Source organism: Morchella importuna (assembly GCF_003444635.1).
Source record: "Morchella importuna strain M04M26 chromosome Unknown Morimp01GS030, whole genome shotgun sequence".
Lineage (NCBI taxonomy): Eukaryota > Fungi > Ascomycota > Pezizomycetes > Pezizales > Morchellaceae > Morchella > Morchella importuna.
The window spans coordinates 281,628-294,024 of record NW_025763427.1 but is presented as its reverse complement, the minus strand read 5'-3'; the positions used below and the strand labels follow the sequence as shown (position 1 = coordinate 294,024).

The following is a 12,397-nucleotide window of genomic DNA, read 5'->3' as shown; positions in this document are numbered from 1 at the left end:
CTCAAATTCATGGTTTTTTTTTTTTTAATTTCGTCCAGATTCTAATGGTGCTATCAGTCTCGATCATGGGTGTCAAATGTATTTATGTTTAAAATCACAATATCCTATTCTCTGATCCAGAACAGTTTGATAAATCCGAATAACATTTTGATTTACAGAAAACATATAAAATACAGAAAAGAAAAAGATTACTATTCATCTTCCATCTCTACATCCTCTTCATTTTCGCCTTCATCCTCGTCCTCGAAATCATCGTCGTCCCACATCTCTGGCTCATCATCATCGTCATCGTCATCATTATCAACTTCTTCCCCTCCTTCTTTACCCTCCGCTCGTTTCTTTCCTTTAAGCGCTTCCTTTTCTGCCTTCTTTCTCTTAACATTTTCCTGCTGAATTGCCCTCCTTTGATCGCGCTCTGCCTTTTTGATCTTATGCCTCTCCTCCAACTCCCGTTCTTCCTGCTTCGTCTTCGTCTCGTAGGCATGCCAGAGAACCTTTCCTTCTGCCAAACCTTCCTCTATTTTCACCATCTCTAATCTCATTCTCGGCCCAATCTCAGACAGCTTAACAGCCCTCTTCTGCGGCCCCTTCGGGGCTCTCTTCTTTTTAACAGTGTGGCGACTATTCCCAGGAAGAACTTCAACCTCAGCATCCTCCTCAACCTCAGACTCAGATGTGTATCCACCCGCACCTGGGTCGAGCATGTAATCTGCAATATCTTCGAGCCCACTCAAATTCGGCAATGCACTACGCTTACTGCCCTTCTCGCCGGTGGATTTTGCACGCAAGGCTCGCTCAGCGGCATTGATGCGCCGGATTGGACGTGAGACTCCAACAGGTTTGGTGTTGATGATATAATGGCGCACGTCGATTACATATTCGGAAGTGGTGCCATCTTTGGGGTCGGCCTCGGAGACAGGTCTGCGGTTGAGGAGGAGAATACGGCGGATCGATGCGAGAGGAGTGCGCTGGGCAGAAATGGGCGGGAAGAGGGATTGGAACATGCTGGTAAGGAGCATTTCGTGGGGAGGCGGGCGCCCAGGTGTACCATCAGGCTTCGGCGGTTGAGGTGTATTAAAGCCGTTCATTACAAGCTGTGGGATGTGTCAGAGGGGTTTGAACAACATGATTTGCCTTTTTTCTTTGCGCAAAGGAAAAACGGAGACTTGGAACATACCAAAGGCGGAGTACTAAACTCTTTCCCGGGGGTCTTGGGATTCCGCATGCTCTTCCGGACATCCTTACACAGCGAGTAATTCTTCACACGGAAGTGTATTGTAGGACCACGAGGACATCTCGTTATTCGTAGAGTCGTAGATCCGGAATTTACGTTTCTTGAGAAAAGGAGAAGTTGAGTAACCCCCAGAGGGCCAGCCATGGTGGTATAATCCTTTAATTTGTTTGACTTACGCTCCTTCAGCCTGCTCGCAGTGTGTGGCTCCATCATTGTTCGTACGTCAGTAACGAGCTGGGAAATTGAAGGCCCAACTTCGCCAGCGCCAATCCGAATGACCATAGTCTTTGGCGTGCGGGATGCCGAGACATTGAGAGGTTGCCCGACACCTGTGGCAGAGGTTTTAGAGGTGTCTGCTGGGAGATGAGTTCTTTTCTTTTGACGACGACGGGCCTGTGAAGGTTTATGTTAGGCTTTTTTGCGCATTTTTCTCTATTCGAGGGTGCCATTGAAGCTATAAAAAAAAATACGTACCATTTTGAATTATTGGAAGGTTGTTGGTGGTGAAGTTTTTCTTAGAGGATGATTGTAGCTGGGATACTTTTTGAAGTTTTAATAAGGCTAGGATTGTTGAGCGGCGGTGACTAGAAATTCGCAAGGATACAAATTACGCCTGGCGGGGCAGCTAGGTATCCTTAGAGCCCGCTCTCCGTCACCAACAACTCTGGAGGCACCTTCCATTCAATCAACGATCATCCCATCCATCTACAACATCGCCATCGTTATCTGTTGTTCATCATCAACTACCCTCCACTTATCGCAAACACCACTAAACAGCATACATTTGAGAGCCTCGTTGACTGAATACCGATCCCCCCATATCCTACACATACTACAGAATGGCCTCTTTGGAAGACCTTGAAGATCTTGAGCAGGAAAGACAAGAGAAGAGAGATAAGAAAGATGCCGCCGATGCAGATGGCGATGCAAAGATGGATGTCGATGGAGAGAAGGAGGAGGATGGTATCGACCCGGAGATTTTGAAACTCTCTACCTCCGATATCATCAACCGGAAACGATTACTTGAGAACGATCTAAGAGTCATGCGAACAGAGTACCAGCGGATTACACATGAGAAGGCGAGTATGAAGGATAGGATAAAGGATAACTTGGATAAAATTGAGAATAATAGGTTAGTTTGAGCAATCAATGCCTGGCTTACACACATCAATCGAATCTTGAGTACTAAAACCATCTCTCTCATCCCCTAGACAGCTTCCCTATCTCGTCGGAAATGTTGTCGAGCTTCTAGACATGGACCCGACTGCCGAGGCCGCCGAAGATGGTGCTAATGTTGACCTTGATGCGACTCGTGCCGGTAAATCCGCAGTTATCAAAACTTCCACACGGCAGACAATTTTCTTGCCCCTCATCGGTCTTGTTGACCCGGATAAGCTATCTCCTGGTGATCTTATCGGTGTTAACAAGGACAGTTATCTCGTTCTTGATACCCTACCTGCCGAGTACGATTCGCGAGTTAAGGCCATGGAAGTTGATGAGAAGCCCACAGAAACATATGGTGATATTGGTGGTCTGGATAAACAGATTGAGGAGCTTGTAGAAGCTGTAGTAATGCCAATGAAGGAGGCAGAAAGGTTTAAGAAGATCGGCATTAAGCCCCCGAAGGGTAAGCAGTCAAATGAGCTTTACGGAAAAGCTCTACTAACAGGTAAATAGGAGCTTTGATGTATGGCCCTCCTGGAACTGGAAAAACTCTGCTTGCTCGTGCTTGCGCTGCTCAGAGTAACGCTACCTTCTTGAAGATTGCCGGTCCCCAGCTTGTTCAGATGTTCATTGGTGATGGTGCAAAGCTCGTTCGTGATGCCTTTGCGCTAGCAAAGGAAAAGGCACCGGCCATTATCTTCATCGATGAGTTAGATGCTGTTGGTACCAAGCGTTTCGACTCCGAGAAATCTGGAGATCGTGAGGTACAGCGTACCATGTTGGAGCTTCTTAATCAGCTTGACGGTTTCTCATCGGATGACCGAGTCAAGGTCCTTGCAGCGACAAACAGAGTGGATGTGCTCGACCCTGCATTGTTGCGATCCGGGCGCCTGGACAGGAAGATTGAGTTCCCGCTGCCAAATGAAGAAGCTAGAGCCGGTATCCTCCGTATTCACAGTAGAAAGATGACTGTTGAGGATGGTGTAAACTGGATGGAGCTGGCTAGGTCTACAGATGAGTTTGGTGGTGCTCAACTGAAGGCTGTTTGTGTAGAGGCTGGTATGATTGCGTTAAGAGGTGGGAGGACAAAAGTAAGCCACGAGCACTACGTGGATGCTATCGGTGAAGTACAGGCGAAGAAGAAGGATACGGTATGTTTATACTCTTAACTCCTGTAACACGGGCTATTACTAATTAGGAATTTGCAGGTTAACTTTTACGCGTAAAAACATCGGTTTATTCTTTTTTCTTTCTTTTAAATCTCCGTTCGTATTGTCTTTTTTTTTTCTTTTTTTTTTTTCTGAGAGCAGAGCTTTTTTCATGATGGAAAAAGAAGGGACGAAAAAGAATATGTACCCATATACGTAGATTCCAGAATAGAAGGTCTAGCCTCTGCTTATGTTCTCGTTGACACCTTTAGTCGTATAACCTGCAAAATACCATCATTTCCTTAAAAATCCCAGGGTTAAAGTAGTATTAACGGAATTTTCATGTCAAGATCTGGATTGAATTAGCCAATGCAGACCACGAGAAGCCCTTAGCTCCCTCGAATACACGTTTTCAGTGGTCTTCGGGATTTCCAGAACTACATGTAACTACAGTGTTGCTATACTATCCCTAATTTATATATAGATAACGCTTCAAAGGTTATAATAGATAAATCAGATTGTTTGGTTTATGGGAGTAGAGATACTGGCCAGAGTACTAAATTGTGCAAGTAATCACTGTCGGCACAGTTGATTTCCATTGTTTTCACAGGCAAACTAGTACATGTGGTATAATAAAGCGAGTAGGTGAGGATATAATCTTACATCTTTCTTCGCTTACCAAATAAAACACAGTAACTGGAGCCTCGATCAACATCTGTGAATTGATCATGAGATAGTGGTTATATAACCTTAAGCCCACAGGGAGCTGTAGGGAAGGGATAAAAACTGAAATTTTAACAAAAGAAAGAAAAGGAGCAACAAAAAAAAAAAAAAAGAAAACGCCCCTTTCCTAACTAAAACGAGTGAAAGACAAAAAAAGTCGTGACCATCGTAAATAAACATGAAATTGAGAAGAACAGCATGCTCAAGCCCAATATATATAAAAAAAGAGAAAAAGAACCCCCAATCCCATCCCAAACCAGCCAACTGTTCCCCAAAACATAAACCCAACCAGTATAAAATAATAACAAAGCAAAACTGGTATCCAAAAGCCTAACGAGCGGGTACTTTTTAGTTTTCGTCGAAATTTAGGTGAGGGGAAAGCCTCTTCGAACCCAAATCATAAAGTATAGCAAGGAAAGGAGAGGAGGAAACAAAAGGAATAAATTCATAAACAAGAAGAAAAAAGACCAAGAAAGCTCTCAGGCCCATGCAAATCAATAAATATAGCAAACGCTCACCCAACACCAGAAATAAAGATTATGCCCAAAGTATATATGCAAGTTTAGAAAATTCCCAAGACATTAAAGCTATAAGGTCGACACAGCGGTGGTGAAGTATGAGTGGAACATCGGTTCCTCGGAAAACCCAGTCTCTCGAATCACGTGGTACGCGTGTAGCAAGAGGTCTGGAAATCTTCCCGTGAAGTAAAGAAGATATTGACCAGGTAAGGCGCCGACAGAAGCTTTTGCTGCGGGCTTCATGTCTTGGTAGTGGTGCTTTTTGTTCCGAATCGCTCTCAACAGGTCCAGAACCTTCCCGCCCTCATAGCCTCTTCGCTTGTTGACTACCAATTCTTCGAGAAAACCACGATCAAGGCGTTTCAACCAATCACCCCCAGTAACTCTGTTACCGCTTCTTTCGATATATGGGATCCACTCTGACTTGTAATTTGGGTCCTTCTCCTTATCTTTCTCTATTTCAAACCGGTCTGATACGTCTAGAAGAAAGCTCAAACGCTTCTCTGCTGACCAGAAGAAGGGATGGATCATAACTTTAGTAGCATCGGGTCTAAATAAAATATTGTTAGCTTTAGAAAAATTTCATTATGACCATTCATTGGATGTCAAATATACCTTTTCTTTGGATTGTGATCGATCATACTACTGATCAAATCTCTTGCCTCATATCCTGCGCCTCCCAGAATGCTCAATCTGCTTAGATCACTCTTGTTGCTAATGATATTCAACTCTCTGTGCCATCTATCTCCGAAGGGATGTTCTCCCTGCGTCAAGATGAAATAGAATACACAGCCCATTGAAAAGATGTCGATGGCCCTCGTCGCTCTGCGCTGAGTGTTGTTAACCTCAAAGATTACGGTCTCAGACGAGGCTGACCCGGAGCTCTCCGTATTCCCAGGCGACGAAAAAGGCCGACGTCTTTCATCATCCATTGTCAACAATTCAGGTGCTCTCCATCCACATGTTCCAGGAGAAGCATGTGTTGTTAGCTTGAATGAACTTTGGTTATCGTCAAGAGTTTTGCAAAGACCAAAATCGGAAATAAGTAGTCGTGGCTTTTTGGCGGCTCCCCGGCCCCCGTTCCGTGGCGCCTTGGGAAAGCTAACCAGGATGTTTTGTGGTTTAAGGTCTCGGTGTACAATCTTCAGCGAGTGTAGATGGTGCACACCCGCAGCGATCTGGTGGAGTACTTCTGTGGCATCCAGGGAAGAACTGAGCTCCTGAAACCTTACCGGATCCAACATAAAGTCGTTAAGAGAGGCTTGGCAGAGTTCTAGCGCAATGTAGAGGAATTTGCCCCCTTTCTGCTTGCAGTGGTATCTTATGACGTTGGGGTGGTCATCGCTGGCCTGCAGGAGTTTAACCTCATGCTCAGCAATCTCGACAAAATCATTCAACATCCTCTTGACTGCAACGTCTCTATTTTCAAATTTCCCTCTACAGACGGTTGTCCCTTGGCTCCCCCTCCCTTGAATTTAATTAGCAGGTTCTCCCATGTTGAACGTTCTAGTATGATAAACCTACCCAAGATTTCGTCCTCGTAAACCTCAAGGCCATTTATCACGACTTTTGATGTTTCGACCTCGTTCATAGATGACCCATCCGTCATATCTGGCTGTAAAGTAATCTCTTGCTCAACCTTCTTGGCGTCATTTACAATCTTATCGATCCTATCCTCCTCCTTCTCGGAATTACTGTTTCCCTTACGTCGTCTCGCCCCCCCTCGTTGACCTCTATGGGCCTTCTTCTTTTTCGGCGTAACCGGTGGAGCAGGCGCAACTGTCTCTTCTTCATCCCTGATCTCCTGCGGCTTAGGATCAAACCTCACCTCACGAGATTTGGCATCATCCGCGACAATAGTGGGCTCATCCTCTGGAACCCGTGCCTCAGCAATTATAGTTGCTCCCTCAACCAATGGCGGTGCTGGGTTGGGTTCTTTCGGTTCCAGTTGCCTTGGTTGCTCTACCTCCACGGTTGGTTCTGGTTTAATGACTTCCTCTGGTTTTTCTAAGCCGACCCCCGGGATGACAATTTCTTTTACGGCGTCCTGTTGAGACTGGGATTGTTGGAATTCACGACCCTCGCTTGGGAACTTATACTTCCCCTTTCTTGAACCGCCACGAAGAACATAAAGCGCCAAAGAGAAAAGCAAAACCACGATGCTGAGATCTACGGGATTGCTGACAGCTAATCCAAGTAGCTTGCTGCCTCCCAATGAAGGTGATGAGGGCAATGGTGGGGAGGTGCTTCTAGATTGAACTGGTCTTTCGTCCTCATTCTGGGAACGAGCCGGTAGCGATGCGGGGTGGGGGTGCGAGTCTGGATATACGAACTGGGCTGAGTGAATTCCAACTAGGGACTTTAGACGTTCATTGTGATCCAAGTATGGCCAGTCGATACCCTTGCTGTAACATCCTGCTTTATCGGCTCCATGCGTTACATACGGGTAACTAAGCTCAGACAAGGCAAAATGACCACCTTTCCCGAGGCCGACAAAAGTCATTTTGTCATCACGGGGAACATCTTTTGCATGCACAATTGGCTGGGGAAGAACCACAAAGGTTGAAGTCTCCGTGTCTGACGACGACGACGCGGACTTGACAACATCGAAGATTCTAGTGACAGGTGACATCAGATCTTGCTGATACCTTGGACGTCGTTCGCTCGTGACACCTAATGAATTTTTAGGCCGTAATTCCTAAAAGATTAAATAGCAAAGACATACCTGTTGGGTCTCCCTCGAAGCCATAGATTCTACCATAGTAGTTACTATAGATATAGCGGTTATCCATGGGCTGATGGTGCTGTTCAGCCAAATCCCGATCACTATTGTTAGGGCCCCATTCAGTATATCTGATGGTCCAAAGCAGCTCTCCAGTATTGACATTGCTGATAGTGACAGTGTACTCTATGGAAATTATCAGCAAATAGAAACCACCAAAGGCGCACGTTGCTTAGAAAGCAACCACAAATACCATACCAGTTCTTCCGATCAAGATGATCTTTTCAGTGGAGTCGCATTCATCGTCCAAATCTTCAACCTCAAGTCCTTTTTTCGGTTTACACTTTTCATTATGCATTATGTTCACCGGGCCATTGGAACTAAACACTCTTTGAACTTTTCCAGCGCGGGCATCAATAGACAATGTGGTCGTCTTTTTGTCGCCGTTATAAACTTTATCACTACCTTCTGCAGAAAAAGGTGTGTTATCGACGATTCCCTTGACAGAAATACCGAATTTCTGAAAGACGCATTGGTAAGCTTTGTTTTATGAACAGAACAAGGAAGCCCTTGTTTATTAAAAACCTACCTTCAACCCACTATCTGGGGAATAATAATACAATTGGCCCCCGTTGACTGGCTCTACAATCCAAACAACATTATCGTCTGGAATCCAATCTCGTACTGGGTGCGAGATATTGGCCCGGTGAGCAGTAATTTGCACTGCTGGATAATTCGACGAAATATCCCATCTTTTCATCCCTGTCTTCCTATCGGTGGCATAGAGACTCCCATCGACCGTGGATAACAACACATAGTCCTCAACTTCCCAATCATGAATGTATCTTTCCCTCTGAAGAGCTACCCCTCCTCCACTTCCAACCCTTCCAAGCCCAGATTGATGAATTCCGTTTGTAGCTTCTGGAGAATAAGTTGCTAGTGCCCTGGCGGCACTAAGCGAGGATGTAAGGTCGTTAAAGTTGTTAGAGGATTTCTCGCTATCGTTGATGTTCTGTTTTGGAGCCCCTGGGGAAACAATACGCGATAGCTCTGGTTCCGATTGTCGCTGGTTTATGTTCCTAATCTCTGAAGGGGGAAGTCTTTCAGATGCCACAACAAGAGCTGAGATAACCAAAAACACCCAGAAAAGGGCGCCTACTGAGCCAGACATTTTGAGGTCGGTTGCAAGTTCACGGTATACGAAGCTCGGGCACTGCAGGCCAGCCTCTGTGCGTGAGTGTCTTCTTCTTCCTTATTCTTCTCGATGTCCTGTAGTCAGTTGTTTTAGAAAGGAACGTGATACCGGCCGTGGTGTGTTGTAGTGATAGAATGAAGTGAGAATGATGGTTGTAGACGATGGAGGTTGGGTAAACACCCAAGGTAGTGATGGTGTGTGGTAAGGGCCGCTAGCGTATTGGTGGGGGGCACGACTAGCAAGAAGAAAGACGAGAGGCGACCGCTTCGGAGACACTATGGCAGAGGCCGAACAAATCCTTCCAAGCGACAGGTTACAGCAATGGTGAGAAATACGGTAGTTACGTATGGGGTTTCAAAACGAGTCGCCTTCCTTTCAGCGCCGAAGATGTGCTCCCTTCTCACGCACCCCCAGTATCAGCACCACCACCACCACCTACTTACTATGTACATGCCTAATATTGCACCACCGCCCAGTGCCAGCCCGCCAACCAACAATGCGCCGTGCCCAGAGAAAAAACATCCAACCAAAAACAGGTGTCGCTTATGCTTGACTTGAGGGAAACAGTAACAGGTTTTTTTTTTTCCCTTGCAGTGTAACCTCCCTCAAGAATGCATAACTCACCCATAAGGTTCCCATCACTCATTCTCCTTGTTCGAGTTTGAGTGCCTCTCAGGGTGTCAGGGCCGCTAACTGCACACCCTGAGCGGCCTAACGGCTTCAAAAGTCAGTAAGGCGGGCTCGGCTGTGCAGAAGCAGCTGGACCACACACCACAAGCTCGGAATCAAGCCCCTCAAGATTGCTCTTAGCCAGAGAAAGCCTAGTTTCATCATAGAGGGCGGCTGTGGGGGAAAAAACAGAAACGTGATGATGCCAGGAACCAAATCTCATCTAAACAGCAGTTACGCGTCACAACTTGATCGGGACTTATTTTGTTTTGTTCCTATGTGGTTCCCGCAGACAGGAACAACTTTCTTACCCCGAACCTCTAACTCTGGGACCTCATCGATAGGCTTTTAGCTGAACTGGCGCATATCATATATGCAGGCACGTTAAGGGGCCCCCCCTCAAGCAGAAACTGGTTGTGCTGGCGTTCATCATCACCCATGCTCATCTCCATCACTGGCAATGACAGTCACAGGAATCCCAGCAGAACATTATGTTTGGTCGGAGAACTTTTTGCTTGTGAGACCGTAAGACCTCCTCCTCCTAATACATACTCTACTCCTAGTTACATGGAACTGTATGTGCTCGGATGTGCACATCTGCTGTTCTTCTCTCGTAGGTACAGTAAAGTAAGTACATATATTCCCTTCCCCCGCCAATAGTCGGCCTACATCAAACTTCTTTCGGCCCCGTTCTTGCTCGTCGGATGTATGCGTGAGAAGTATGTATGTCGGCAAGGTATCACCGTCTAGGCTTTCCTCGTTCTCACCGCCTTGCCCGAGAGTTTCTTTCACACGCGAACACTCCACGGACACTACTGCTGCAGCTAGCTAGGCACTCGGCATGATTGTTCATTTAGATATTTTGTTTTTTATATTTTTGGCTGATATGATAAACCTGAAGTCTCTGGCGTACTTTCCAAGAAAAGGGCAGGGAATGGATAGGTACCACATTTCCCAGTGAGGTGCTCTGGCACGTTTACGACGACGTTTTCCTGCTGTACGTAGGTGAACGCACAGTCTCAACTGCAATATAAAATTTCTCTCATGATGTACATACCTGTACCTACGCTGAATCCTAGGAGTGGCAACAGAAGGAACATGTCTCGTGAAAAATAGGCCGTCCACAAATACCTGATCCACATTGGGTATCTTCACCTATCTACCGGCCGGTAAAATTCCCTAGGTCCCGCATATGATTCGATACTCCAGAACCTTCCACTCCGAGGCCTGTCTGTATGTATCCCAATTAATTGTGAACCCCGTCCTCCATCCCGGTACCCTACTCCCCTCTATTCTACTTCTCTCGCATGATCTTCAAATCCGTCATACAATGTATCAAATGTATCGTGTGTATCATTAAATTTTTTTTCTTCTCACATGGAAGTATACTAATTTTTACCCAGCTGCAGTGAATACAGTGTGACACCCGTATGTACTGGATGTATGTACACACTCGAGCTACATCAGGCTCAAGGCTTGAAAAGTAGCAGAACTCCTTTTTTTTCTGTCGTTGGCCCCGAAATTCTGTGTTGTTCCCGAAATTCTGTGTTTAAACTTGGACTGATACATAGCTGGAGAGTAGAGTAAACTACTCGACCAAGAGCCGAGATCAGCCAAAAACGATATTCAAGTCTTAGGTAGCGCTGAAAATCGGTTAGCACTATCCTATGAATCCTGGTAGCTTGCGGTGATAGGTTACCTCCCGACGCAGGTAAGTAATCTACCCAGTGGTAAGTACATGTTCAACAGATCGGCCGCCTTGCCTTCGACAAAGCTAATAGGCACATACTTACATCTTACATGTACCTAGAGTCGGTAGAGCACCTACTGTGACCTACATAAGTTATGCGCCTTCTCTCCCAACAATTTGGCACGTGATTGAGTGTGAATCGTGTATCATGTACCTACATGTACTCATGCTACTGTATGTATCTGTGCACTTATCTTATCTCGGGTCCAGTTCTTTATCCATAAACTAGATATCTTTGCTCCTACTGAACTGCTTTTGTTTGATGTAATTAAACAAGCTTTGCCGTATTGGGAGGTCCCTTCACTGAGGCATATTTTCTACAGGTGCTTAGTTCTCACTTCGCTGCAATGATGCTCACTTACTTGTCAATTTGAGGACAAAGCCCGTGGCCGCAAGCTCAATTCCCTCTCCGACGTCACCTAAGACAACTCCATAGCATCATCGGTATTGGTTTCGTGTAGTGTCAAACTTTTGAGGGAGGTGTACCAGCGGGTATTGACATGACAATCCAACTATACATGTAGTTAGGATGGGTACCCCGCTCAGAGCTTTCGACAAACAAGGTATATTTCTTCTAAGGTTGTAGTTTGCGTAAAAAGATCGTGAACTCTATCAGAGTCGAATACCGCTCTAAGTTCATGATCAGGCGCCAGTAACTAAATCACAATTAAATATTTCAATTTTCCTCCGGCCATCGGGAGTAAGACCACCCCTCAATTCAAAATATATTACATACCCCACAAATCCTCGCCGAGCTTCAAAAAATAGTTCCAGTAGATGAAGATCATATCCTACTTGGTAACTTCTGCGCCAAGGCCGGGTGAGGTGTAGGTCCACACCCTAGTTAACTGTTAATAAACCCAACTAAGTCAGGCCTATGATGAATTCTACTTCATACATCGCGATTTCAGACATCCAGTACCAATCGTAAGAAGATTTTTGGGTAAGTGCAGACGACAGATCAACAAGCAGCCAAGATGATTTCACGCCGCTGTCCTACTCCCCCCGGTGAGAAAAGAAAACCCCACAGGACTCCCGCCCAAGGATTTCGCTGCATGCTTTGGAAGGGGGGGCACAGGGCTGTAGGGCACAACACAAGGCTTCGCTCCTTCATGTATGTACGCCGCCAAAAAAGATAAAGCATGACCCTTGGACAAATTTTTCTTGGGACATCCATCTCGCTTGAGTTCGCGGGGGTGCCGCATTGATCTTTCCCCAGAAAAAAAATTCGTTTCGGGGGCGACAACATCATGCAAGCACCTTGATATAGCCGA

General features: G+C 45.8%; 3 protein-coding genes across 3 annotated transcripts; 1 reads left to right on the top strand and 2 right to left on the bottom strand.

Moving 5' to 3' along the window:
• Nucleotides 1-191: 191 nt before the first annotated feature.
• On the bottom strand, nucleotides 192-1,711 carry LAJ45_08541 (uncharacterized protein; the record flags this gene model as incomplete). Its single annotated transcript, XM_046118091.1, has 5 exons — nucleotides 192-1,094; nucleotides 1,178-1,190; nucleotides 1,331-1,334; nucleotides 1,411-1,627; nucleotides 1,709-1,711. The coding sequence occupies 5 exons, from the start codon at nucleotides 1,709-1,711 to the stop codon at nucleotides 192-194; spliced, it is 1,140 nt and encodes a 379-aa protein (XP_045968689.1).
• Nucleotides 1,712-2,073: 362 nt separating this feature from the next.
• On the top strand, nucleotides 2,074-3,624 carry LAJ45_08540 (uncharacterized protein; the record flags this gene model as incomplete). The annotated part of the gene is made up of 6 exons (XM_046118090.1): nucleotides 2,074-2,197; nucleotides 2,288-2,366; nucleotides 2,446-2,861; nucleotides 2,912-3,162; nucleotides 3,229-3,549; nucleotides 3,607-3,624. The coding sequence occupies 6 exons, from the start codon at nucleotides 2,074-2,076 to the stop codon at nucleotides 3,622-3,624; spliced, it is 1,209 nt and encodes a 402-aa protein (XP_045968688.1).
• A 1,232-nt stretch (nucleotides 3,625-4,856) lies between these two features.
• On the bottom strand, nucleotides 4,857-8,680 carry LAJ45_08539 (uncharacterized protein; the record flags this gene model as incomplete). The annotated part of the gene is made up of 6 exons (XM_046118089.1): nucleotides 4,857-5,337; nucleotides 5,403-6,255; nucleotides 6,312-7,460; nucleotides 7,513-7,695; nucleotides 7,768-8,029; nucleotides 8,099-8,680. 6 exons carry the CDS (start codon nucleotides 8,678-8,680, stop codon nucleotides 4,857-4,859), a joined length of 3,510 nt encoding a protein of 1,169 aa, XP_045968687.1.
• Nucleotides 8,681-12,397: the final 3,717 nt, after the last annotated feature.